Source organism: Salvelinus fontinalis, chromosome 1 (genome assembly GCF_029448725.1).
Source record: "Salvelinus fontinalis isolate EN_2023a chromosome 1, ASM2944872v1, whole genome shotgun sequence".
Classification (NCBI taxonomy): domain Eukaryota; kingdom Metazoa; phylum Chordata; class Actinopteri; order Salmoniformes; family Salmonidae; genus Salvelinus; species Salvelinus fontinalis.
Window position 1 is genome coordinate 98,327,940 of NC_074665.1, and position 26,748 is coordinate 98,354,687.

A 26,748-nucleotide genomic window follows, 5' to 3' on the forward strand; every position below is an offset into this window, starting at 1 on the left:
TGTAACCATGCAACAGGAAGTGAACTGTTCCAAAGGCCCTTCGTTTTCTGTAACCATGCAACAGGAAGTGAACTGTTCCAAAGGCCCTTCGTTTTCTGTAACCATGCAACAGGAAGTGAACTGTTCCAAAGGCCCTTCGTTTTCTGTAACCATGCAACAGGAAGTGAACTGTTCCAAAGGCCCTTCGTTTTCTGTAACCATGCAACAGGAAGTGAACTGTTCCAAAGGCCCTTCGTTTTCTGTAACCATGCAACAGGAAGTGAACCGTTCCAAAGGCCCTTCGTTTTCTGTAACCATGCAAGGGGAAGTGAACCGTTCCAAAGGCCCTTCGTTTTCTGTAACCATGCAACAGGAAGTGAACCGTTCCAAAGGCCCTTCGTTTTCTGTAACCATGCAACAGGAAGTGAACCGTTCCAAAGGCCCTTCGTTTTCTGTAACCATGCAACAGGAAGTGAACCGTTCCAAAGGCCCTTCGTTTTCTGTTTGAGACTAAAGTGAAGAGTGAAGCCTCTTTACCTAATTAGCTGATTGGTTTTCAGTTTTTTTCTTGAGTGACATTTTATTCAACGACCAACAAGAGCTCGCTGGGTCATTTACTGTAGCAGAGAGGAAGAGGCGAAGCGGGAGGTCTCACTCCTCGCCAAAAATCGGTCCAAAATATTTTATTTTGTTGTAAAAGGTTCCCAATAGCCTTTTCCCCAATTTCAGTTCAGCCACTTTGCGTTCGTTCTTCCGCTACAACAGAAAACAAGGGCCCCCGAAACGTACTGTACATTGGAACCGGCATAGCAACCCAGCTCCCGCCATTACAACACTTACTAACGTGTCCATCTTCAAGAACTCGGAGGAGATGAGGATTGAGATCACATTGCTGGGCTCTGTTAACACACAACCAACAAACACCAAATAACCAACCAATGTTAACACACAACCAACAAACACCAAATAACCAACCAATGTTAACACACAACCAACAAACACCACATAACCAACCAATGTTAACTCACAACCAACAAACACCACATAACCAACCAATGTTAACACACAACCAACAAACACCACATAACCAACCAATGTTAACACACAACCAACAAACACCACATAACCAACCAATGTTAACACACAACCAACAAACAACCACATAACCAACCAATGTTAACACACAACCAACAAACACCACATAACCAACCAATGTTAACACACAACCAACAAACACCACATAACCAACCAATGTTAACACACAACCAACAAACACCACATAACCAACCAATGTTAACACACAACCAACAAACAACCACATAACCAACCAATGTTAACACACAACCAACAAACACCACATAACCAACCAATGTTAACACACAATCAATAAACACCACGTAACCAACCGATGTTAACACACAACCAACAAACACCACGTAACCAACCAATGTTAACACACAACCAACAAACACCACGTAACCAACCAATGTTAACACACAACCAACAAACACCACGTAACCAACCAATGTTAACACACAACCAACAAACACCACGTAACCAACCAATGTTAACACACAACCAACAACCACCACGTAACCAACCAATGTTAACACACAACCAACAAACACCACATAACCAACCAATGTTAACACACAACCAACAAACACCACATAACCAACCAATGTTAACACACAACCAACAAACACCACATAACCAACCAATGTTAACACACAACCAACAAACAACCACATAACCAACGAATGTTAACTCACAACCAACAAACACCACGTAACCAACCGATGTTAACACACAACCAACAAACACCACATAACCAACCAATGTTAACACACAACCAACAAACACTACGTAACCAACCGATGTTAACACACAACCAACAAACACCACATAACCAACCAATGTTAACACACAACCAACAAACAACCACATAACCAACCAATGTCAGCACACAACCAACAAACACCATGTAACCAACCAAACACACTGCCAGGCCAACCAACAAGCACACCGCTATTAGTGACCACATCACTGCCGTCTCCATGGTTATCATTTGATACGCCCAGGTAAGTGATGGTATAGTACTATACAAGCATCAGTGTATGTAGCTACAGTACGTATGATGCGAGAGCATCAATTCAATTCTTTACCGAGTTTGGGTTTGTCATTGTTGCCATCGACGGCCATTTTGTGCCTCTTGACGTAGTTCATGAGCCAGTCGAAGATCTGCACGTCACAGTGCACAGAGATGTCCACCTCCTCCCAGCGCTGGAGGTCAACAGAGAGGTACTCAGCAAAGTAACGCATCTCGTTGATCAGAAGGTCACGGGGACACATGAAGTCCTGCTTCAGGTTCTTAGCCTCGTCACACACGTGGATCACCATATTGGGCCTGCATGGGGAGAGCGATACAGAGATACAGACAGGCAGACACACACACACACACAGAGAGGAATAACTCTTGATTTTTGTAGTAGAGTACATTTGAGTATTTGTTAGGAGACTAAGTTCTTGATCCTGCTCTATGAAACTCTTTGATCACCTTGACTTGAGCTGGACTGATTAACAGTGTATTTCTGTTTGACGGTAGTTAGACCAGGCACTCACCCTTTCCCCTCCTGGGGCTTCTCGCCCTCCTCTGCAGACTCCTCTTTCTCCACCGAGCTACCTCTTGAAGGGTTCACCGCCAGGCCTGGAGAGTGGAGACACCAAACAAGACTGTGTAGCTCACCGAGCTAAAGCCTAGATATTCAGACATGAACAGTCTTCAGGTCTTACTGCCTGCTACATTGGACGCAGAACTTTCGCATCTTGACTGGCTGCATCACCGCTTGGTATGGCAACTGCACCGCCCTCGATCACAAGGACGCTACAGAGGGTGGTGCGGACGGCCCAGTACATCATGGGGCTGAGCTCCCTGCCATCCAGGACCTATATACCCCAGCCATAGACTGTTCTCTCTGCTACTGCACGGCAAGCGTTACCGGAGCTCCAAGTCCGGGACTAAAAACACTACATATGCACTAGCACATCAACACCAGTCAGCCTTACCCGTCACTGAGATGGAGCTCTGATTGGTCCGCGTCTCCTCCACGTCTCCCGTGGTGTCCAATAGTGTGGATTTGATGTAGGTGGCCAGCGAGTCCACAGGGGAGGATCCTCCTGCCGTCAGCGCGTTGCATTGGTCGTCCACGTGATGGAACCCTCCGGTGCTCTTCAGCTCCTCGAACCTCTGCGCACACTGAAGGTAGGCACGACAACCACCATGGCAACCATGTCACTACTATACCATGACAACAACATCCCTCAGACCACATCATCTTGGTTCCAGTAACCCCTGCACAACATTCAACAGCAGTCCAGACTAAACTATAGGACAGCTGACCTAATAAGACATTGGTGGGCGCTTCTATTTATCATGTGACACATGTGTACAAGTGCAATGGAAATGTGTTTCTGGCATATCCCAACTCCCCCTGAAACAGATGTGGAGAGTGGGGTCAAGTCTAGGGTCACCAGGTTAAGTGCCTTGCTGAAGGGCACAGCGACAGATTTTTTCACCTTGTCGGCTCTAGGATTCGAACGTTAGATTACTGGCTCAACACTCTTACCTCGAGGCTACCTGTCACGCCAAACAGTGACCATAGGGAGTAAGACAATACAGACAGATCTCAGACAAGGCTAATATCCTTTTACAATCTCTCTTTAGTGGGAGCAGTGCCTACAGACTGGGAAGCTTGCCTACAGACTGGGAAGCTTGCCTACAGACTGGGAAGCTTGCCTACAGACTGGGAAGCTTGCCTACAGACTGGGAGACCCGGGTTTGCAATCCACAAGGGGTGCTGCACTGTAGCCGTCAGCTACTATAGCTTCAATCAATCAATATGTTTATTGTCCCAATTTGCAGTGCTTGTAGAGCTTACCTCCTTGGGTGTGAAGCCAGGGACCAGCATGGCCACGTTGTCCCAGTTGACGGGCTGTGGAACGCTCCAGAGAGAGCTCAGCACCATGTCCAGGACCAGGAGCTGGTTGTCATTGGGGAAGTTGTTGTTCAGGGTGCAGTAACGACTCATGTCTGTCAGCAGGTAAGGGTGAGAGATCAAGGTTGACTCAGCGATATGACATTATCATACATTATTACGTCTGAAGGGTGAGAGAGATCGGAGCATTATTCTGTTAAAGGTAGACTCAGTGAGAGGACACCATCATACAAAAGGTGGAGGCGACTATGCGCACAGAATGCTGAGGTTTCTTCATCAACAATAGTAATGGGATGGTCTACTTGACATAGATACATAAGAATAACAAGAGCATGTATAGAGAGCCTTGACATTCAACAGCATCTCTAAACCAAATTCTGGAATAGGCTACTCCTACTTTGTCCCACCGTTGTCATTGAAAAGCTGACTGTCAGTAGCATACGCGGTGAACAACGCACACATACTTTTGGCTACGTCGATTATCTTCTTGCAACAAGGATGGATTCTCCTCCCTTGGAACGCCCCTTTGTCTTTGGCTGTAGTCGAACTGTCCAACGCAAATTTAATGGCATTTTTGTCAGAAGCTTATTCTAGCAAGCTAGCTACCTATAGTGCACATCACTGTACTGGAACCTAAATACGATTAGTTTGTATTATAGTTCCAAAATACTTGTAGTATCTAGTTGGCTATACGGTTATCTTGTATCTTACTGATTCAATGATGACACCGGATTCTTCTGTGGTCCGGATGATAGGACGTTCGGTGTACAGTAGCCGTCAACCACTTCTAACGCTAATGCTACTAGCTAGCTAGCTATAAGTGCACTCTCTCTGCAGTATCATCCCGGGGACGATTTGATGGACAGACAAGACATTCAATCAGCATTGCATACGGGATAGAAACACCCTAAAACGCTCGTGAATAACGTTTAGATAACGAACCGCCAGTCGTTGTAACGTCCCCAAATCTTCTGTTGCGTTGATTCCGCTTTTCCGGTGCCGCAGTGCAGCAGCCGGTGCATTGGTCCCGCGTCCCGGGGTTGCTTAGCGACAGAAGTGCCCTTTTCGGCTAAATCAAATGAAGGGAAATTATTTTGTATCCAGCAGGTGTTTAACCACGTGTTTCACCTTGTTATAATGGACGCATTACATTTTCAAAACAATTAACATCCAATGATATAAAACTAAACAGGTTAAGTTAGTAATGTATTTTTGCCATGTGATGTGTATAATACGTTTTTAATTTCTTAATAAGAAAAAGCCAAAGGCCACTTTTCAGGTTTTGAAAATGTTTATTTCCAAAATAATTGTATTTACATAATTACAGTTTTTCAGGAGAGTGAGGACTAAAAATACCACTGAAACACCAAGATGAGGACCGCTATTTCAGTTCTTACACAGATGCATTCAACAAAACTTCTTGATTTAATATATCTTGATATTGGATAGTTCTATTTTTCAAGTTCAAAACTCCACTTTGAATATTTAGGACATTTTATAGAACATTCAAGATATAGTTGGACCATTCCCGAATTTCAAACAACATTTTACAACCATATTAACACCGATTTAAAACCAAGTCAAGCCTTCCATTGGAACCAAATCTGAACCTTGATAGTCATTTACCCATAGAAATAGTCTCCAAGTCAATGTTGACATAATAGGTGGACTGGTAGACATTGTGTACCCACACCTAGGTCTAAAAGATTCCCATCTTCAACCTAGACCCGAGCCAGGAAGTACAAGTAGGAAGTTGTACTCTTCAATTGGGCCTGTGATGTCAACTGACATTACAAAAACAATACATTCCATGAGCCACATCAGCTAGCACCATTTGAATAAATGTTTTACATTACCATGGCAACCCAGGAGTTGATAGAACATCCCAAAATACCGTGGAAACGATTGAGTCACAATCAGGCAGCCATTGTGAGTGTACCCATGAGTTTACCAGTCAAATTGCCAGGGTTAGAAGTTCCAAGCCCGTTCTATTCCCATGAATTTATCTTTTAATATCAAACCAACGACATTAACGTGGAACAAATCGGTGAATTTCAGAAATATAATATTATGGCTTTGTCCTGTCAACGTCAAACGATGCAATATTCCCCCAAATATTTGCATCATCTCTTAGCGTACTTAATTTGATCTTAATGTACTCATTCACTGTTAATTAAATAAATCTATATCAAAAACATTTAAATATGCATCATTATTGGGCTAAAATGTAGTGTAACCGTACTGACAAGGCTGGTACAGGATAGGTATTGGTTGGTTTAGATAACCACTGACAAGACATCCAAACCAAGATAGTGTTCTGGAAACACTCATATCTAGATGTCTGATAGAACCACTTCTCCTTTATCCAGGTACTCAATACCTCATATACCAACCTTACTAATTGCTTCCAGGCAGATTAAATGGCAAACCAAAGCCACTGAATTGTGAACATGAATCACCTTCTGGATGTAGATCAAGTGGTTCCCCACTGCTGGACGGGACCGAGCTATACAGAACAGCTCATCAACAAACCACGTACAGCCTCAACGGATGTGTGGGAAAACACAAAGTCAGACATCACAGGTCCATCTTCTCTGGTATGGTGAGCACTGTGCTTGAAGCTGTAGTGGTGCTAGGCACTACACCCAGGCCCAGGCTGCTGTAACCGGCTGGTGTTTCCCTATACACGCACTCCAGCAGCTCCTCTGGGATAGTTACTGGGACGGCTTCAGCTGGGCCTAGGCCTGAAACCAAGCCTGGGGCTAGAGTTGGCACTGGGCCCGTAGCCAGGTTAGGCTGGAGGGCTTGAAGGGAGGTGCCCAGTGGGTTCCCTGGCTGGGCCTGAACCTGAGCCAGCCTCTCCAGCTCAGCGTGCTTCCTGCCTCTCCTCTTCCCCAGGACCTTGACGTAGTTGGCAGGTATGAGGCCTGTGGTCTGGCCGTCTACACTGGCCAGCAGCCACCCACGCAGCCTGGGTTGATGCTCTGCACACAGGGGAGAGAGAGGATATAACATGGTCATTTAGCACACTTAGTTAACAGGAACACATTCAGTATGTAACCCATTCTGAATGGTGTTCTGTTGACCTGCCTGCTACAGTGCTAGCTGTCTTCCACCCAAGGCCTCCAGCACTCTTTCCCCCTGATAACATATAGTGGTAACCGCAGTACTTCATTTCTAAATCGGAAGGTGCCGGAACAAAAGTGAGTGCAAGAGAGAAGGAGGGGGCTCCGAGGTACCAGAGTGCATGAGAAAACAATGAAGTGACCAACAATGCAGCAGATAAATCCTACCGGTATACGCACAGGAAAACCCATCGATTTAAGATGTCTTGGTAAATAATTGATCTAGGCCTACTGCAAAATTAAACCAACTCTAGTAATCTTCTCTAAATGTGGACCCTACCTCCTTGTTCCCTCTCGTCATTGTGGTTTTACCAAGGCTGCTGTCTACGTCAATTCTCCTCTCTCCCCCTCTCTTTCGAGTCAGAACCCTGACAATCTCCTTTCTCAAGTCTGCGTTACACACACACTGATATTTCCACCTGCGGTGACATCACAATGGTGACACTGTAGGGGGGATAGCCTCTAGATGGAGAGAACCCACAGAGAGAGAACCCAGAGAGTATAATGTTTACTGTTAATTTTCTATTGTTTATTTCACTTTTGTTAATTACCTATTTCACTTGCTAAGCCAAAGTAAACATGTTTCCAATGCCAATAAAGCCCCTTGAATTGGAAGAGAGAACAGAGAGAGAGAGAGAGAACACAGAAAGAGAGAGAGAAAGCGTGGGCTGATGTGAAACATGGTCACCGTACGTGTGTGTGGGGGTGTGACACTTTTGGGCTGTCAAAACCGTTAATGCATGTGTATGTGTGTGTGGGGGTGGGGGGGACCTATATCTCTGTGTGGATGAGTAGGTCTAAGAGTCTGTGGGTTGTATCTGTGACGTTTCTAACCACCCAATCTAACCACTAGCTGTGTGTGAGGCTGGGGGAACCTCCCACGTGCCCCATGTCAGATCCCAAACACTCTGCTACTACGGACCATAGAGAAGGAGTTAAGGGTAGACATCTTGTAAGACGCGCTCTAACACACTACTGCGCCCGCCCGCCCCCCCCCCCCCCCTCCCTATAAGAATGGTCCTGCCCAGGCCAAATCAGGGGGCAGGATAATTAACGAGGAGTCAACTTGATTTCTCTTTGATCGCTCTTAATATCCTTTTTACATTGCAAACAGTGACAATTGTGTTTCATGCCATGAGAAGTACCTGGCCAGTAGGTTCCAGAACGTAGGCATCCAAACTGAGGTGCCGGATCCTGATCCTGCAGTCAGGGATTGAAATTAAGGGCGTCCTGTCGTCTCAAGAACGATAAAAAACTATGTCTGGGACGGTTTAAAACAGACGTTGGGACAGTTACCGGGACGATAGGCCAGAAAAATCTAAAATGCATTCAGCGGTTCCATAGTAAAATGTTTAAACACAAAGACGAGGCTGATGAAACATATCACATGTAGCTTCAAAGTTGATCTATGAATACATTTATATTACAAGCACAGCAATGTGTTCACTCGTCTCATGTCAATGTTCCAAAATTCTATTACAGGAGAACAACGTTCTCAAACGCGCACCTCATAATAAAGCGACAGATGGATATTCAGCCTAAAGGTGGAAACTTAGAGGGAATATCTGAAGGTGCAACAATAGGATTGTGTTTAACTGCCTTTGGACAGCCGCAAGTAGCCCAGTGACGCGAGCCTACCAGACAGGCTAAATGCCCTTTGTGCTCACTTCGAGGCAAGCAACACTGAAGCATGTATGAGAGCACCAGCTGTTCCGGACAACTGTGTGATCAGGCTCTCCGTAGCCGATGTGTGTAAGACCTTTAAACAGGTCAACATTCACAAGGCCGGGGGGCCAGATGGATTACAAGGGCGTGTACTCAAAGTCTGCACAGACAAACTGGAAAGTGTTTTCACTGACATTTTCAACCTCTCCCTGACCCAGTATATAATGCCTACATGATGCAAGCAGACCAGTCCCTGTGCCCAAGTACGCCATGGTAACCTGCCTAAATGACCACCGCCCCATAGCACTCACCTCTGTAGCCATGAAGTGCTTTGAAAGGCTGGTCATGGCTCACATCAACACATCATCCCGGGAAACCCTAGACCCACTCCAATTCGCATACCACCCCAACAGATGATGCCGTCTCTATTGCACTCCACACTGCCCTTCCCACCTGGACAAAAGTAACACCTACGTGAGAATGCTATTCATTGACTACAGCTCAGCGTTCAACACCATAGTGCCCACAAAGCTCATCACTAAGCTAAGGATCCTGGGACTAAACACCTCCCTCTGCAACTGGATCCTGGACCTGACAGGCTGCCCTGAGGTGGTAAAGGTAGGCAACAACACATCTGCCATGCTGCTCCTCAACACTGGGGCCCCTCAGGTGTGCGTGCTTAGTCCCTTCCTGCACTCCCTGTTCACCCACGACTGCATGGCCAAGAACGACTCCAACACCATCAAGTTTGCTGACGACAACAGACAACAGCCTGATCACCGACAATGATGTGACAGCCTATAGGGAGGAGGTCAGAGTCCTGGTAATGTAGTGCCAGTCTCTCTCTAAGGAGCTGATCATGGACAACGGTACAGCCTATAGGGAGGAGGTCAGAGTCCTGGTAATGTAGTGCCAGTCTCTCTCTAAGGAGCTGATCATGGACAACGGTACAGCCTATAGGGAGGAGGTCAGAGTCCTGGTAATGTAGTGCCAGTCTCTCTCTAAGGAGCTGATCATGGACAACGGTACAGCCTATAGGGAGGAGGTCAGAGTCCTGGTAATGTAGTGCCAGTCTCTCTCTAAGGAGCTGATCATGGACAACGGTACAGCCTATAGGGAGGAGGTCAGAGTCCTGGTAATGTAGTGCCAGTCTCTCTCTAAGGAGCTGATCATGGACAACGGTACAGCCTATAGGGAGGAGGTCAGAGTCCTGGTAATGTAGTGCCAGTCTCTCTCTAAGGAGCTGATCATGGACAACGGTACAGCCTATAGGGAGGAGGTCAGAGTCCTGGTAATGTAGTGCCAGTCTCTCTCTAAGGAGCTGATCATGGACAACGGGAAAAAGAGGGCTTAACACGCCCCCATTCACATCGACAGGGCTGTAATGGAGCAGGTCAAGTGTTTCAAGTTCTTTAGTGTCCACATCACCAACAAACTAACATGGTCCAAGCGCACCAAGACAGTCATGAAGAGGGCATGACAAAACCTATTACCCCTCAGGAGACTGAAAAGATTTAGCATGGATCCTCAAAAAGTTCTACAGCTGCACCACCGAGAATATCCTGACTGGTTGCAACATTACTACACACAGATCATAAACGTAATGTTATCTAGCGAGCCAGCCATCTAACGTCAGCTAGCAGTAAGCTTTAACTTGCAATGAAAATAACTGACAAAATTAGAAAGGTATAATATCTGAAACTAGCTAGACTCTTATCCGTATATATGGATGAACTCTTCACGGCAGACTGCAAACCCCTTCATTAAATAAGAAGTCCTGTGTCATTTCCCTTGCGTAATTTAACAATTGTATTCGTATTTACAGACGGCATACAAGTTCATTATTAAAAGGCACATGAAAGTTCACATGTTCAAGACTGCATTTCCGAAAAAAAAAAGAAAAAAAAACGCATTTCAATTTTTTGATGTTTATGATCAAACGTCTCTCCTGTGAAGTAGTGACACGCGGCATACATCTAGTTTCCTGAAACGGGGTCACCTATGGTATTCTAGACAATATGGTATCTTACTGACCTGAACCAAACACATTTCTGCTTCGCCCTGCAACACTTCCTGTCTGGGTGTTGTGCGCATGTGAAGAGCTGAATGACCGGTTAATTTCTGCTTCGCGCTGCAACACTTCCTGTCTGGGTGTTGCGTGCATGTGAAGAGCTGAATGACAGGTTCATTTTTAGAAGCGCTGTGCACAGGCACAAACGTTTGTTTAATTTACTCTAAATGAAAGTCTACTGAAGTGAGATTTTGTCCTTGTGTTTTCGTGGCTATTGACATTTTTTTGTTCTCAAGCTAGGTTGTTATTCTATGTTGGAGTTTTAACTGCTAGGGATACTAGTCAGACTATGGTTGGAGTCCAAACACAAAGTAGACAACCCTCAGCCCTAAACCCTCAGCCTTTGAATGACATTTTACATCGTCACATCCAAGTGTACCTCAGCTATGTTGACTAAATGACACTTCAAGGCCACCAGTTTGACACATGACTACAGTTTGCATTGAATTGTGGGTCATATCAACCCCACAAGCGATTAAAGTAGTTCACTTGCTCCCTCGAGCTGAATCGACGGCCGAGGGGGTAACGTGTGTGTGAATTGGACCTCTACTTAAGATGGCAATCAAACTGCATCTGGTTTCGACAGGGATTCCCCCCCGAGGGAAGTGGCTAGCGCGAGGGCTGGGGGGGGGGGGGTAAAATGTGTTTGGACTGCAGCCCTCTATCTCACAGGCACAAACAAGACAAGTCCCATTAGCACTTTAACCTCCTACCCTTAAGAAAGGGACAGGTGAACGAACATTGGTTAAAAGACTTAGATCACAAAAAATGAAATTAAACAATACACCAAATGACATCTTACTAGTAATACATGTATTGTTTTAGAAACATTACAATTATATAATGGATGTTTGTCTGTTCTCATTAAGATGAAAAAGTTTTGTTTAACTAATTAAGTTGATGTAATTATGACTGTATTTGTCTCAGAAATACACCAATGACTTTAAAAAGCATTGCAAATTACCTAGATCCACGTTGGCATATCAACAAATAAAAAAATAAGCATTTTACATTTTGGGACGATTTATGTTCAGTTGAAATTGCACTTTGGGACAGTGACGGAAAAAGTTAGTCGCGAGCCCTGCCTGCAGCACTGGGTAACCCTGAGAGATGGCAGTAGGCTCCTTCGGCATCTCAAGGTTAATCTGGTGGCTCCAATGGCTTCCTGGTTTAGAACAGTGTTTCTCAACTCCGCTCCTCCAGTACCCCCAGCAGCACATGTCCCGGGCAAACTAGCCTAGTAAAACAACTCCGCTCCTCCAGTACCCCCAACAACACATGTCCCGGGCAAACTAGCCTAGTAAAACAACTCCGCTCCTCCAGTACCCCCAACAACATGTCCCGGGCAAACTAGCCTAGTAAAACAACTCCGCTCCTCCAGTACCCCCAGCAGCACATGTCCCGGGCAAACTAGCCTAGTAAAACAACTCCGCTCCTCCAGTACCCCCAGCAGCACATGTCCCGGGCAAACTAGCCTAGTAAAACAACTCCGCTCCTCCAGTACCCCCAACAACATGTCCCGGGCAAACTAGCCTAGTAAAACAACTCCGCTCCTCCAGTACCCCCAACAACATGTCCCAGGCAAACTAGCCTAGTAAAACTCAACTCCACCATGTACTTCACATCAACAGAGTTGAGCGGAGACGAGAGTATGGACTGTATTTCCGACTACATCGAGTCGCTGACAGTTGATACCTGTAAAAATGAAAATTCTTTAACCCTTACCTTTATAATAAAATGTTAATCTAATACAACCACCGACCGTTTCCTCGTATTAACTGACAGCGACTAGATGTAGTCGGAGGTACACTCCGCCCACTCTCGTCTCCGCTCAACTACGTTGATGTGAAGTTACAGACAAACATCTGGACAAACATCTGGACAAACATACAGACAAACATACAGACAAACATAGCTGATTCAACTCATCGAAGGCTTGATGACTAGCTAACAACTTGAATAAGGTGTCCGGGGCTACAATTTTTTTTAAATTAAAAGGTGAACTGTTGGGGGTACTGGAGGCCTGGAGTTGAGAAACACTGGGTTAGAGCATGGTGCTGGTTGTGGGTTTGATTCCCCCCTCTCCTGCTGGTTGTGGGTTTGATTCCCCCCTCTCCTGCTGGTTTCTTACCTTTAGGAGCCAGGTTGAGCATGTCTCCAGCATTCAGTGAGAGCTCCTCCTCCGACGCAGCTGTGAAGTCATACTCCGCCCTGGCAACCACATGGTCATCCTCCCCACTAGCCCAGTTGGTGACTGCATAGGGATTTAATCAATCAAAATGTAATTATATAGTCCTTGTAGGGAATATTAATGAAGTAAAAATGTAAAAACATCCTTTTGGTAAGGTGCTGACTAACGTAACAAACAAAATGCATGTAGCATACTTCTCTTTCTTATGAGCATACACAGAGCCAGAGTAGCAGTGTATGTTCAGATTAACCCTGACCCATCTGTTTGAGGTCGTGAAACTGTGGTTAACAGACAGGCAGTCAGAGAGACAAAGGATATACAGGAGAGCCCACACACAGACAGTAAGGGGCCTCACCGCTCTCCTCGGGCCCCTGGGCGGAGCTCAGCAGCTTCCAGATGAGATAGGGCCCTCCTAGGACCACAGCCAGAAAAAGGAAGATGGGCCACGACTTGACCGCTCCGGCTCTGGGGTCTTCCATTGCGGCTCCAGCACCTCTGGTCGCAAGAACAGCTCCTTCACTGTCTGCCCACAGGTCCTCCACCTCACCGTCACGCCTCAGCCCCAGCATCCTCTGTATGCGGCGGTACAGGTAGCGCAGGGTGCGCACCAGGGCAAAGGCCGACAGAACCTTAGTAAAGTGCATCCGTAACCGTGTCAGGTGGTTGGCTACATCCAGCACGGCTCGGAAGCTGTTGTAGACGGCCGAGAAGGTGGCGTCCATCATCATACTGACCGAGGTGAAGGCCTGGACGATGCTCTCGATGGACTGGAAGGCGCCACGGCTGCTCTCCTCTGCCTGTTGGACAAACCGACTGGGCGCCACGTCTTCACCACCGGTTTGGCCGAAGCGGCTGTAGCCCAGGCTCCCACCAAGGCCACCACCGAGCCCCCCTCCCATGCCATAGCCACCACTGTAGGGACTGTAGGGGCTGTATGCTCCACCGTAGAGGCTGGAGCTACCATAGGGGTTGTGTGAGGAGCCAGGGAAGGAGCCGTAGGAGGGACGGTAGGGCTGGATGGACTGGACAGGGCGAGGGGGGACAGGGGGCACCATGCGGGTCAAGACGGGAGGACCTGCGGGACCAGAGAGGCCGGAGGTGGAGGGACCTGGTGGGGCAAAGTCAGTTGACCTGGTGGATTGGAAAGAGGGGCATAACTTATAAAACAGTGAACATTCAAATCAATCACGTGTTCGTGTTGTCAAAATGTTAAAAATAAAAACGCCTCAACTAGTTTCCTTTGGTTTCGTAGTTAAAGAGAAGTCTGAGCACTCTAGGTGTGTTTAACGTAGTGCAATGGGTTACGTCTATTAGCTAACGTTAGCTAGATAACAAACAAACGACATGCCAGTCACAGGTAACGACGTTAGCTAACTAACGTTACAATAACTAGATTGGAACTCGGTGGGCACTTTTGGTTGAGTTATTATCCAATAACAGTCCAATACTAAACTATTGTCAAATATAGAAATCTAGCTAGTTCTGTCCGTTAGGCAAACGCAAAACAACAAGCTCCGACCTAGTTAGGGCCTGGGCCTAGATAAGAGGCTAACGCTAGCTAGCTAACTCATACATAGTTAGTCAAGTAAGCAATAACTTGTTTACCGATAGTTAACTGGTGCACTCATGGCTGCTCCTGGAATCCGCCTTTCCCACGGTTTAGGAGGAGGCTGCGATGCCATCGTACAAATTGTCTGAAGTTACACCGTTTTTAACCGTTTTTCCTTCACTTCCCCGTAGTAACTAGCAAATTGCTACCGATCTAGCTCCATGGCTGACTCCTGTGTGCCAGACCAAAATAATCAATAAGACGATACGGAAAACGTTTTAAACAATACATAATTGGTTTAAAAGCATAAAGTCAGAGAGGATGTATTTTATAACGCATTTGATATTGTATTTTCATTCTTGCTGGGCAAGTTTAACGTCTCTGAAGTCAGCAACTTTGTTGTATCTTTTCGGCGTTGATTAGTAGAGCCTAGAGGGCTCTGGCTCCATTGCATTATTCCGTTCCAAGTCGTCCCGAGGCTGATGGAGATAATACTAAAGTATCGAAGATGAGGTGGGACAGTTTTTTCAACTGAGAGAACTGGGAGCGAAAATACGCAACACCATTGGTGTATTTGCCTGACAGAACCAATACTAATACAACTTTTGTCACATTTATTGTCCATGTCAAATGATCTCAATCGTTAATTTTTTTTAAATATAAAACGAGGTCTATTTTTTAAAATATAGATCATTGTATTATTTATGATATTCTGAATGCCAGACTGCTATTTTACTGCTGTTAACAATGCAAAAAAATCGAGACAATACTAATACTGTCCAGAGAAGTGTTTTTTTTCCCTAGACATTTAAAAATCAAACAGACATAATTCACATGTAGAAATAACATTTATTTCAATAAACAGACTGAGCAAACTTGTACAAATATTCAGGAATTTATTCAGGAATCAAATTACAGAGATAAAGATTAAGGGTTTGGATTGAACCAATTTCAAAGATTGTTTATTTCACTTTACCTTGTTTAAGAAAACAATAAATGGGGTAGTTAAAAAAACCCCAATTATGATGAAGTTATACATACTGTACATTCACCTTTCCTGTCCTCCATTAGAAAACCAAACTGATAAACGTTAACGTGCGTATGAATAGATCATTATGTGATTTAGTACTGAAATGAATAGATCATTATGTGATTTAGTACTGAAATGCACCCCAAAAGGCTTTAGTAGGTTGACATGGGGGAAACAATTATTCTGCCGTTTCAATATCCGAATAACAAAACACACAATGGTTAAAGTCAAAGTTGAATCTCTGTCTTATGAAATCATTACATGGGTAAATGTCATTCATTGTTTTGAGATCAAGTTATTTAGCTTTAGGTGATAAAGGAAAATGATCTAGTTCTTATTCTGACTGTAGAACTTCTAGTGAAATCTTGTAGTAAGTCTCTGCAGTAAGATTTGTTCTTCAGACTAACATTTATAAGGATAGCTAATAACTCAGCCGCAAGAATGAACAGTAATGGTGAGCTGGGACATCCTTGACGAATTCCTCTCTTCACGTCAAATCATTTAGATGTTCCATGTTGAAGAGATACTGAACTATTATTACCATCATATAACATTCCAATCACCTTTACACCGTTTTCACCTAAACCTACATATTCCAATGTTTGTAACATACATGGGTGTTCAATCAGATCAAAAGCTTTATAAAAATAAATTAAATAAAAAATAAAACCATCATCAATCATATGTCTGTAATCTAATAGGTCAGATTGAGTATCACTTAATAATGTCATGCCCTCTTTCAGTCTGTTAGCAATCACATGGGTGAACACCTTGTCATCTACATTAAGTCATCTACATTAAGTCATCTACATTAAAGTCACAGGGCGCAAGGCGCAATGAAACCCTTGTTTCATTGTTGGCATTAGACCATTATTTGGTTGGGGGACCCCCCCACCAAGCGGGCAAAACATTTTAGTGGCCCCCCTCTTGACTGCGGAGAGAACATTTTTAGTTTTAAAGCTAATTTATTACAATTCTACACGTTTTGCCAATGGGTCGAGAGAAAATGTAGCAATTTTATAAAAAAATTATCCAGTTTTACTTATTTTGCAATAGGGCAGAGAAAGTTTTTTGCAGTTTTAAAGCTAATTTCCTTAAATTCTACCAATTTTGCCGTTGAGAGAAAGTTTTGCTGTTTTAAAGCTAATTTCCTGCAATTTTACGCATTTTGCCATGACTTATGCTATGATATCTGAGTGAGAGTATCTAACAAAATCAGTGGGGGCCCCCTGGATATCAGGGCTACAGATTTCGACACCAACAAATTGAGGCTGTTCTGAGGGCAAAAAGGGGGAGGGAGGTGTTCTTAATGTTTTGTACACTCAGTGTATATATTTTTGGGGGGAGCCCTATACGACAGCTTATGTCGCTTATGCCTGGAGCCTGCCCTGCGTAAAATCTTTCACTCCCAATAACCTTTCTGCTGCTGCTGCTTTTATCTTCTGTGACTTCCTCCATCTGTGCAGTAGGCTACAGTTAATTATCATAGAAATGAACACCAAGAAACCAACCTTGCTAAAACACCAACTGTCCGGGTCACTCAGTCCTGGCCTACTACTTACTGGTATCCTCTCATGATCCCTCACCCATGGCCCATCACCCATGTCACGTTCTGCACTGCTCGAACCCTGGAAACCTTAACCTGTCTCATAGCCAAGGCAGCCAATACCTGTCTCACTCGCACAGGACATTTCTGATCCCCAGCAAAATGGTCTCCCCCCACAATTGCAACAAACTACTTTCTCCTCAGAAATTACACACTCCTTTGTCCCATGCCCTCTTGCACACTTCTCACATCTAGGAATCTCCCTCCTACACACTGCTGCAACATGAGTGGCCATAACCATTGGCACCTGAAACACAGTATGGGGTTCGGAACAAACGGTCTCATGGGATAACTAACATCTCCTAGCATGACTTTATCAGGCAAACACTCAATCAAAATACAAAAGGATAGACATGGTCTCCTCAGTCTCGTCCTCACCACAGGGTCTTCTTCTCACCAAACGGCGTGTATCAGACACCAGGGATCCTCAACTTCAGTTGATCCATCTCCCTACTCAAAGCCATGGAGGGATTATTTAATAAAGCACTGATATTGTATTTGTAATCCAGCTGAGCAAGCTTCACTTCTCTGACATTAACTTTGGCTGTAGCATTTTGGTGTCAATAACAGTTTTTTTTAAATAGCTTCGGTGCGTTTTTAAGATGTAAAGTAGTATATTTTCAAAACTGTAAGTACAAAACTCTAAACTGAGAACACTTGTAATGCCCCCTGTCTTATGTTCAGAACCTTTGATTGTGCATTCATTTGAGGTGAACACATCTTTCACCCCTGAGTCATTCATGAAGAGTTGTCTGTGAAATATCCTGAGAACATCGTTTAGTCAGTATTTAGCTATAACTTGACACGCAGAATTGTTTTTTACAAACCATATTTTTTTGTATCCGATGGCAGATCGTGAGCATGTTGTATGTCAGTCTTACAGTTTCATTAAGATTATAACGTACATACATAGAACCATCAGATAAAGGGGTTTTGATGGGGTATTGTAAAGCAGTTGGTTAATGTATTGGTGTAGCATTGGATTAGCACGGTGTGTGCATTCCATTGTTCAAGATCACCTTTTCTATGTGACTTGGCAGCTAATACAGAATCAGCTGTTTCTCTACTTGACAACATTCAGATAATGTGTGGAATATATATGATTTGGTTTGAAAACTTCTAACATAAATTGATGTATATTGATACATTTATGATGTAAAAATATCGAACGTTACAGTGTTCAGCAGTTATCAAACTATATACGTTAACGAGGCACTCCCATCCATTAATATGCAGATGATACAGTCTCAGCTGGCTCCACCCCGGATTTTATGTTAAACGCTCTACAACAAAGCTTTCTTAGTGTCCAACAAGCTTTCTCTACCCTTAACCTTGTTCTGAACACCTCCAAAACAAAGGTCATGTGGTTTGGTTCTCCCACAGGTGTGATTACTACCTCTGAGGGTTTAGAGATTGAGGTAGTCACCTCATACAAGTACTTGGGAGTATGGCTAGACGGTACACTGTCCTTCTCTCAGCACATATCAAAGCTGCAGGCTAAAGTTAAATCTAGACTTGGTTTCCTATATCGTAATCGCTCCTCTTTCACCCCAGCTGCCAAACTAACCCTGATTCAGATGACCGTCCTACCCATGCTAGATTACGGAGACATAATTTATAGATCGGCAGGTAAGGGTGCTCTCGAGCAGCTAGATGTTCTTTACCATTCGGCCATCAGATTTGTCACCAATGCTCCTTTTTGGACACATCACTGCACTCTATACTCCTCTGCAAACTGGTCATCTCTGTAAACCCATCGCAAAACCCACTGGTTGATACTTATTTAGGCCTCACTCCCCCCATCTGAGATTTCTACTGCAGCCCTCATCCTCCACATACAACACCCGTTCTGCCAGTCACATTCTGTTAAAGGTCCCCAAAGCACACACATCCCTGGTTCGCTCCTCTTCTCAGGTCACTGCAGCTAGCGACTGGAACGAGCTGCAACAAACACTCAAACTGGACAGTTTTATCTCCATCTCTTCATTCAAAGACTCAACCATGGACACTCTTACTGACAGTGGTGGCTGCTTTGTATGATGTATTGTTGTCTCTACCTTCTTGCCCTTTGTGCTGTTGTCTGTGCCCAATAATGTTTGTACCGTGTTTTGTGGTGCTACCATGTTGTGTTCCTACCATGCTGTGTTGCTGCCTTGCTATGTTGTTGTCTTAGGTCTCTCTTTATGCAGTGTTGTCTCTCTTGTTGTTATGTGTGTTTTGTCCTATATTTATATTGTATTTATTTTTTATTTTTAATCCCAGGCCCCCATCCCCCCAGAAGGCCTTTTGCCTTTTGGTTTGTCGTCATTGTAAATAAGAATTTGTTCTTAACTGACTTGCCTAGTTAAATATAATAAATACATAATCCTGGTTCAGTAGTTAATCCATTTTGAGCAGTTTGATTAAGTGATAGTTAAATGTATTATAAGCAAATTACAAGAAAATCATATCAAAAGTAAAATGAATATTGCATTTTGAAAAGTGGATACTGAATATGTATTGAAATTGAAAGAGTGATTTGGTGCAGTGAACAAGTGATATTGTGAATTTGTTTGTTGTACTCAGTCAATTGAAAATGTGCTTGGAGTTTTGAAATGCGAGCCATTTTGATAATCTATTTAGATGTTTAACCTTAGTGTTCTGAAAATGTACAACGTACTTGAGAAAATTGCACTGAAGTGATTAACTTTTTGTCTTTTCTTGAGGATGTCAGTTCCATCAAAGATGTGGCTCCATTGCATTATTCCCTTTCAGCCAGTAGGGGTCGCCCTGAGGCTGATGGAAATTATACTGAAGTATCAAAGGTGGGGGAGTTTTATCAACTGGGAGAGATAATACACAATTTAGATGAAACAACCATTGGTGTATTTGACTGACAGAATCCATACTAAGATTACCCAATTCAAAACATTTGATCAACATTTAGCAGATGTATTGTTCATGTCAAATGATCTCCATCATCACGTTTCTATAAAACAAGGTCTATTTAAGAAAAAAACATAGATCATTGTATTATTTATTGGTTTCCTGAATGTCAGACTGCGATTTTACTTGGTTTTCTGTAAGCAAAATCAAGACAATACTGTCCAGAGAAGTGTTTTAGTAGTTGTGCAGAAGAGCCATGGTCGTGTGTACAGTAGTTCCCCTTTAACAGTGCTCCTGTAACAGTAAAAGCAGAAGTGAGCCATACAGTGTGTGTATGGTGCATGATGTCTGCTTGACTATTGTGAGAGGACTGACGCTGTGACCTCAAAGACAGAAGCACGGCTCTTCTACAGCCTAGTGAGACGGATGATGATGTGTCATGTGTGGTTTTAACAGGTGCCGTGTAATATCAAAATCAAATAACATTTTATTGGTTACGTACACATATTAGCAGATGTTATTGCAGGTGCAGCATAATGTTTGTGTTCCTAGCTCCAACAGGGCAGTACTACCGAGCTAAATGCTAAATGCTAGTACTACCGAGCTAAATGCTAAATGCTAGTACTACCTAGCTAAATCCTTATCTTTTAATGGAACCTTTATATAACTAGGCAAGTCAGTTAAGAAAAAAATCTTATTTACAATGACGGCCTACCAAAAGGCAAAAGGACTCCTGCGGCGATGGGGGCTGGGATAAAAAATAAATATAAATATAGGACAAAATACACATCACGACAAGAGAGACAACACAACACTATATAAAGAGAGACCTAAGACAACAACATAGCATGGCAGCAACACATGACAACACAGCATGGTAGCAACACAACATGACAACAACATGGTAGCAACGCAACACGGCGGCAGCACAACATGGTAGCACCACAAAACATGGTACAAACATTATTGGGCACAGACAACAGCACAAAGGGCAAGAAGGTAGAGACAACAATGCATCACGTGAAGCAGCCACAACTGTCAGTAAGAGTGTCCATGATTGAGTCTTTGAAAGAAGAGATTGAGATAAAACTGTCCAGTTTGAGTGTTTGTTGCAGCTCGTTCCAGTCGCTAGCTGCAGTGAACTGAGAAGAGGAGCGAACCAGGGATGTGTGTGCTTTGGGGACCTTTAACAGAATGTGACTGGCAGAACGGGTGTTGTATGTGGAGGATGAGGGCTGCAGTAGATATCTCAGATGGGGGGAGTGAGGCCTAAGAGGGTTTTATAAATAAGCATCAACCAGTGGGTCTTGCGACAGGTATAAAGAGATTACCAGTTTACAGAGGAATATAGAGTGCAGTGATGTGTCCTAAAATGAGCATTGGTGGCAAATCTGACGGCCGAATGGTAAAGAACATCTAGCTGCTCGAGAGCACCCTTACCTGCCTATGTATAAATTACGTCTCCATAATCTAGCATGGGTAAAATGGTCATCAGAATCAGGGTTAGTTTGACAGCTGTGATGAAAGAGGAGCGATTACGATAGAGGAAACTAAGTCTAGATTTAACTTTAGACTGCAGCTTTGATATGTGCTGAGAGAAGGACAGTGCACCGTCTAGCCATACTCCCAAGTACTTGTATGAGGTGACTACCTCAATCTCTAAACCCTCAGAGGTAGTAATCACACCTGTGGGAGAACCAAACCACATGACCTTTGTTTTGGAGGTGTTCAGAACAAGGTTAAGGGCAGAGAAAGCTAATTGGACACTCAGAAAGCTTTGTTGTAGAGCGTTTAACATAAAATCCGGGGTGGAGCCAGCTGAGACTGTATCATCTGCATATAAATGGATGAGAGAGCTTCCTACTGCTTGAGCTATGTTATTGATGTAAATTGAGAAGAGCGTGGAGCCTAGGATGGAGAGTTGGGGTACTCCCTTGGTGACAGGCAGTGGCTGAGACAGCAGATGTTCTGACTTTATACACTGCACTCTTTGAGAGAGGTAGTTAGCCAACCAGACCAAAGACCCCTCAGAGACACCAATACTCCTTAACCTGGCCCACAAGAATGGAATGGTCTACCATATCAAAATATTTGGTCAAGTCAACATAAATACCTAACTAAATACCTAACTAAATGCTTGTGTTTCTAGCTACAACAGTGCAATAATACCTAACTAAATGCATGTGTTTCTAGTTCCAACAGTGCAATAATATCTAACTAAATGCTTGTGTTTCTAGCTCCAACAGTGCAATAATACCTAACAATACAAAACAATACACAATAATCCCCAAAATAAAAAGAAAGGAATTAAGAAATATCAGAAAGAGCAACGTCAGAGTCCAGAATTTAAATATATATGTACGATGATGGTGTGTATAGACAGTATGGACAGTATATGAATAGAAAATGTGTACAGCAGTAGTTGTATAGGATGAACCTTGACTAGAATACAGTATATACATATGAAGTGGGTAAAACAGTATGTAAACATTAAGTGACCAGTGTTCAATAGCTACGTACATAGGGCAGCAGTCTCTAAAACCGGGTGGACACTACATAACTTTAATCTAACATTACTGAGCGTCTCACTTTAAACTACCATCTTTCCTGTAGTTTGTTGTGTTGTTGCCAACGTAGTGGTGGGCACACTAAACGATGTGACACAGACAGGAAGTCACACACTACATGATTATTCACTTGGATGTGATGATTCTTGATACCACGCTGTCTCGTGAAAAACAATGTTGTGATTAGATTGTAACGTGGCTACGATGAGCTGTGGCTCAAAGCAGACTCAGAAACGTTCAATCAGACATTCACTACATGATTATTCACTTGGTTAACGTAGCTACGATGAGCTGTGGCTCAAAGCAGACTCATAGACGTTCAGTCAGACATTCACGCTGCCATCCAGAGTTGAAATATCTATACATGTTGAATTGAATAACGTTGATTGAAATATTCAGAGCTGGAAGGATTTTACACTTTAGCTTTGGTTATAAGCAAGTGCAAACTCATACCAGTATTAGTCATTAGTCCTGGTCTAGTCTATATATTCATACCAGTAGTAGTAGTCATTAGTCCTGCTCTAGTCTATATATTCATACCAGTAGTAGTCATTAGTCCTGCTCTAGTCTATATATTCATACTAGTATTAGTCATTAGTCCTGCTCTAGTCTATATATTCATACCAGTATTAGTCATTAGTCCTGCTCTAGTCTATATATTCATACTAGTATTAGTCATTAGTCCTGCTCTAGTCTATATATTCATACCAGTAGTAGTCATTAGTCCTGCTCTAGTCTATATATTCATACCAGTATTAGTCATTAGTCCTGGTCTAGTCTATATATTCATACTAGTAGTAGTAAGTATCAGTCCTGGTCTAGTCTATATATTCATACCAGTAGTAGCCATTAGTCCTGCTCTAGTCTATATATTCATACCAGTAGTAGCCATTAGTCCTGCTCTAGTCTATATATTCATACTAGTAGTAGTAAGTATCAGTCCTGGTCTAGTCTATATATTCATACCAGTAGTAGTAAGTATCAGTCCTGGTCTAGTCTATATATTCATACCAGTATTAGTCATTAGTCCTGCTCTAGTCTATATATTCATACTAGTAGTAGTAAGTATCAGTCCTGGTCTAGTCTATATATTCATACCAGTAGTAGCCATTAGTCCTGCTCTAGTCTATATATTCATACCAGTAGTAGCCATTAGTCCTGCTCTAGTCTATATATTCATACTAGTATTAGTCATTAGTCCTGCTCTAGTCTATATATTCATACTAGTAGTAGTAAGTATCAGTCCTGGTCTAGTCTATATATTCATACCAGTAGTAGCCATTAGTCCTGCTCTAGTCTATATATCCATACCAGTAGTAGTCATTAGTCGTGCTCTAGTCTATATATTCATACCAGTAGTAGTCATTAGTCCTGCTCTAGTCTATATATTCATACTATTAGTATTAGTCATTAGTCCTGCCCTAGTCTATATATTCATACTAGTATTAGTCATTAGTCCTGCTCTAGTCTATATATTCATACCAGTAGTAGTCATTAGTCCTGCTCTAGTCTATATATTCATACCAGTAGTAGTCATTAGTCCTGCTCTAGTCTATATATTCATACTATTAGTATTAGTCATTAGTCCTGCCCTAGTCTATATATTCATACTAGTATTAGTCATTAGTCCTGCTCTAGTCTATATATTCATACCAGTACTAGTCATTAGTCCTGCTTTAGTCTATATATCCATACCAGTAGTAGTCATTAGTCGTGCTCTAGTCTATATATTCATACTATTAGTATTAGTCATTAGTCCTGCTCTAGTCTATATATTCATACCAGTAGTAGTCATTAGTCCTGCTCTAGTCTATATATTCATACCAGTATTAGTCATTAGTCCTGCTCTAGTCTATATATTCATACCAGTAGTAGTCATTAGTCCTGCTCTAGTCTATATATTCATACCAGTATTAGTCATTAGTCCTGCTCTAGTCTATATATTCATACCAGTAGTAGTCATTAGTCCTGCTCTAGTCTATATATTCATACCAGTAGTAGTTATTAGTCCTGCTCTAGTCTATATATTCATACCAATAGTAGCCATTAGTCCTGGTCTAGTCTATATATTCATACCAATAGTAGTCATTAGTCCTGCTCTAGTCTATATATTCATACCAATAGTAGTCATTAGTCCTGGTCTAGTCTATATATTCATACTAATAGTAGTAGTCATTAGTCCTGCTCTAGTCTATATATTCATACCAGTAGTAGTCATTAGTCCTGGTCTAGTCTATATATTCATACCAGTATTAGTCATTAGTCATGCTCTAGTCTATATATTCACACCAGTAGTAGTCATTAGTCCTGGTCTAGTCTATATATTCATACCAGTATTAGTCATTAGTCCTGGTCTAGTCTATATATTCTGGTTGATGTGAAACAACGTCATCATCTCACTGGCTTCTTCTCTGACGAGCTCTCATTGGCTGTTGCTGATCACCGTTCTCAAAACGTGTCGTTGCACATCTCACACCTCAAGAGCATTCCAGATTTTGTGCCGATAAAATCAAACATGTTTGAAAATATCAGGACGTCTGGGACGGCTCAAAGACGAGATCCATACCCCTCAGATTGTGTCTCTGACCCGCTTACATCATCAGTGACAGCCGTGCGCCCCAGGAAGGCAGCGACATGGGGGATTTTGTCTCCGATCTCAAAAACTTGTCTGGGACAGCTAAATCGTGGCCAAAGTCGTGTCGTGTACACCCGGCTTAACGTGCAGGGTAGAGTACCGGGTGGTAGCCAGCTAATGACAGTGACTAAGTTCAGGGTAGAGTACCGGGTGGTAGCCAGCTAATGACAGTAACTAAGTTCAGGGCAGGGTACTGAGCGGCAGTCGGCTAGTGACAGTGACTAAGTTCAGGGCAGGGTACTGGGTGGTGGACGGCTAGTGACAGTGACTAAGTTCAGGGCAGGGTACTGGGCGGTGGCCGGCTAGTGACAGTGACTAAGTTCAGGGCAGGGTACTGGGCGGTGGCCGGCTAGTGGTGGTGGCTGTTTAACAGTCCGATGGCCTGGAGATAGAAGCTGTTTCTCAGTCTCTCGGTCCCAGATTTGATGCACCTGTACTGTCTCTGCCTTCTAGATGGTAGTGGGGTGAACAGGCCGTGGCTCGGGTGGCTGAGGTCCTTGATGATATTCTTGTCTTTCCTGTGACACAGAGTGCTGTAGGTGTCCTAGAGGACAGGCAGTGTGACCCGGGTGATGTGTTGGGCTGACCACACCACCCTCTGGAGAGCCCTGCGGTTGCAGATGCTGCAATTGCCATACCAGGCGGTGATACAGCCCGATAGGATGCTCTCAATGGTACATCTGTCTTAGGGGCCAAGCCACATTTCTTCAGCCTCCTGTCTCCTTGTCTGTGATGTGTACACCGAGGAACTTGAAGCTTTCCACCTTCTCCATCAGCAATGTGGATGGTGGCGTGCTTTCTCTGTTGTCTCCTGAAGTCCACGATCATCTCCTTTGTTTTGTTGACGTTGAGTGTGAGGTTATTTTCCTGGCACCACTCCGCCAGGGCCCTCACCTCCTCCCCGTAGGCCGTCTCGTCGTTGTTGGTAGTCAAGCCTACCACTGTAGTGTCGTCTACAAACTTGATGATTGAGTTGGAGGCGTGTGAAGCCACGCAGTCGTGGGTGAACAGGGAGCAGAGGAGAGGGCTGAGCATGCACCCTTGTGGGGCCCCTGTGTTGAGGGTCAGCATAATGTAAGTGTTGTTGCCTACCTTCACCACCTGGGGTCGGCCCGCCAGGACGTCCAGGACCCAGTTGCACAGGGCGGGGTGTGCAGAAAGAGACATCTCTTCTGGTTGTTGAGTATTTGATAAAAGGTGTGAATCTTGAAAGTGCTTTCTGATGTCACTGTTTACGTATATATGTGTGTGAAAGGGAGAGGAGGAGGGAGGGTAGGAGAGAGAGAGAGGTTAGATAGGTAGGTGTGTGTGTTGGTGATGTGTTCTGTATCTATCCCTGTGTTTAACAGGACTGTATCCTCTATGGTGCACACTGTAGCTGCTGGCCATGCATTTCCATCTTGTTGGGATCCCAAATGTAAGGTGGGATTCTAGACTGCGATGTCACTGTGTGGGGGTGTATGAGAATAC

The 26,748-nt window shown here is 43.6% G+C and overlaps 2 protein-coding genes across 2 annotated transcripts in view; both read right to left on the reverse strand.

Annotated features, from left to right (window-relative positions):
- Nucleotides 1–5,024, reverse strand: part of LOC129865007 (SANT and BTB domain regulator of class switch recombination-like) — a 29,031-nt gene extending 24,007 nt beyond the window's left edge. The window contains 6 exon segments of the mRNA XM_055937398.1: nt 820–878; nt 2,145–2,386; nt 2,602–2,686; nt 3,046–3,235; nt 3,918–4,069; nt 4,917–5,024. Coding sequence (XP_055793373.1) covers nt 820–878; nt 2,145–2,386; nt 2,602–2,686; nt 3,046–3,235; nt 3,918–4,067 — 726 coding nt within the window. The 5' untranslated portion in view covers nt 4,068–4,069; nt 4,917–5,024.
- A 222-nt stretch (nt 5,025–5,246) lies between these two features.
- On the reverse strand, nt 5,247–15,074 carry LOC129865011 (peroxisomal membrane protein PEX13-like). The gene is made up of 4 exons (XM_055937412.1): nt 14,632–15,074; nt 13,382–14,157; nt 12,967–13,089; nt 5,247–6,958 (listed from the first exon to the last, which is right to left on the reverse strand). Exons 1-4 carry the CDS (start codon nt 14,706–14,708, stop codon nt 6,552–6,554), a joined length of 1,383 nt encoding a protein of 460 aa, XP_055793387.1. The 5' UTR covers nt 14,709–15,074; the 3' UTR covers nt 5,247–6,551.
- Nucleotides 15,075–26,748: the final 11,674 nt, after the last annotated feature.

Bases quoted from the DNA above. Each gene is read 5' to 3' on its own strand.
- LOC129865011 (XM_055937412.1), bottom strand. From the start codon at position 14,708: ATGGCATCGCAGCCTCCTCCTAAACCGTGGGAAAGGCGGATTCCAGGA. The intron at 14,158-14,631 runs GTAAACAAGTTA...CCAATCCACCAG, and splicing joins AGTGCACCAGTTAACTATCG to GTCAACTGACTTTGCCCCAC. The intron at 6,959-12,966 runs GTAAGAAACCAG...CCCTGTGTGCAG, and splicing joins GCTCAACCTGGCTCCTAAAG to AGCATCAACCCAGGCTGCGT.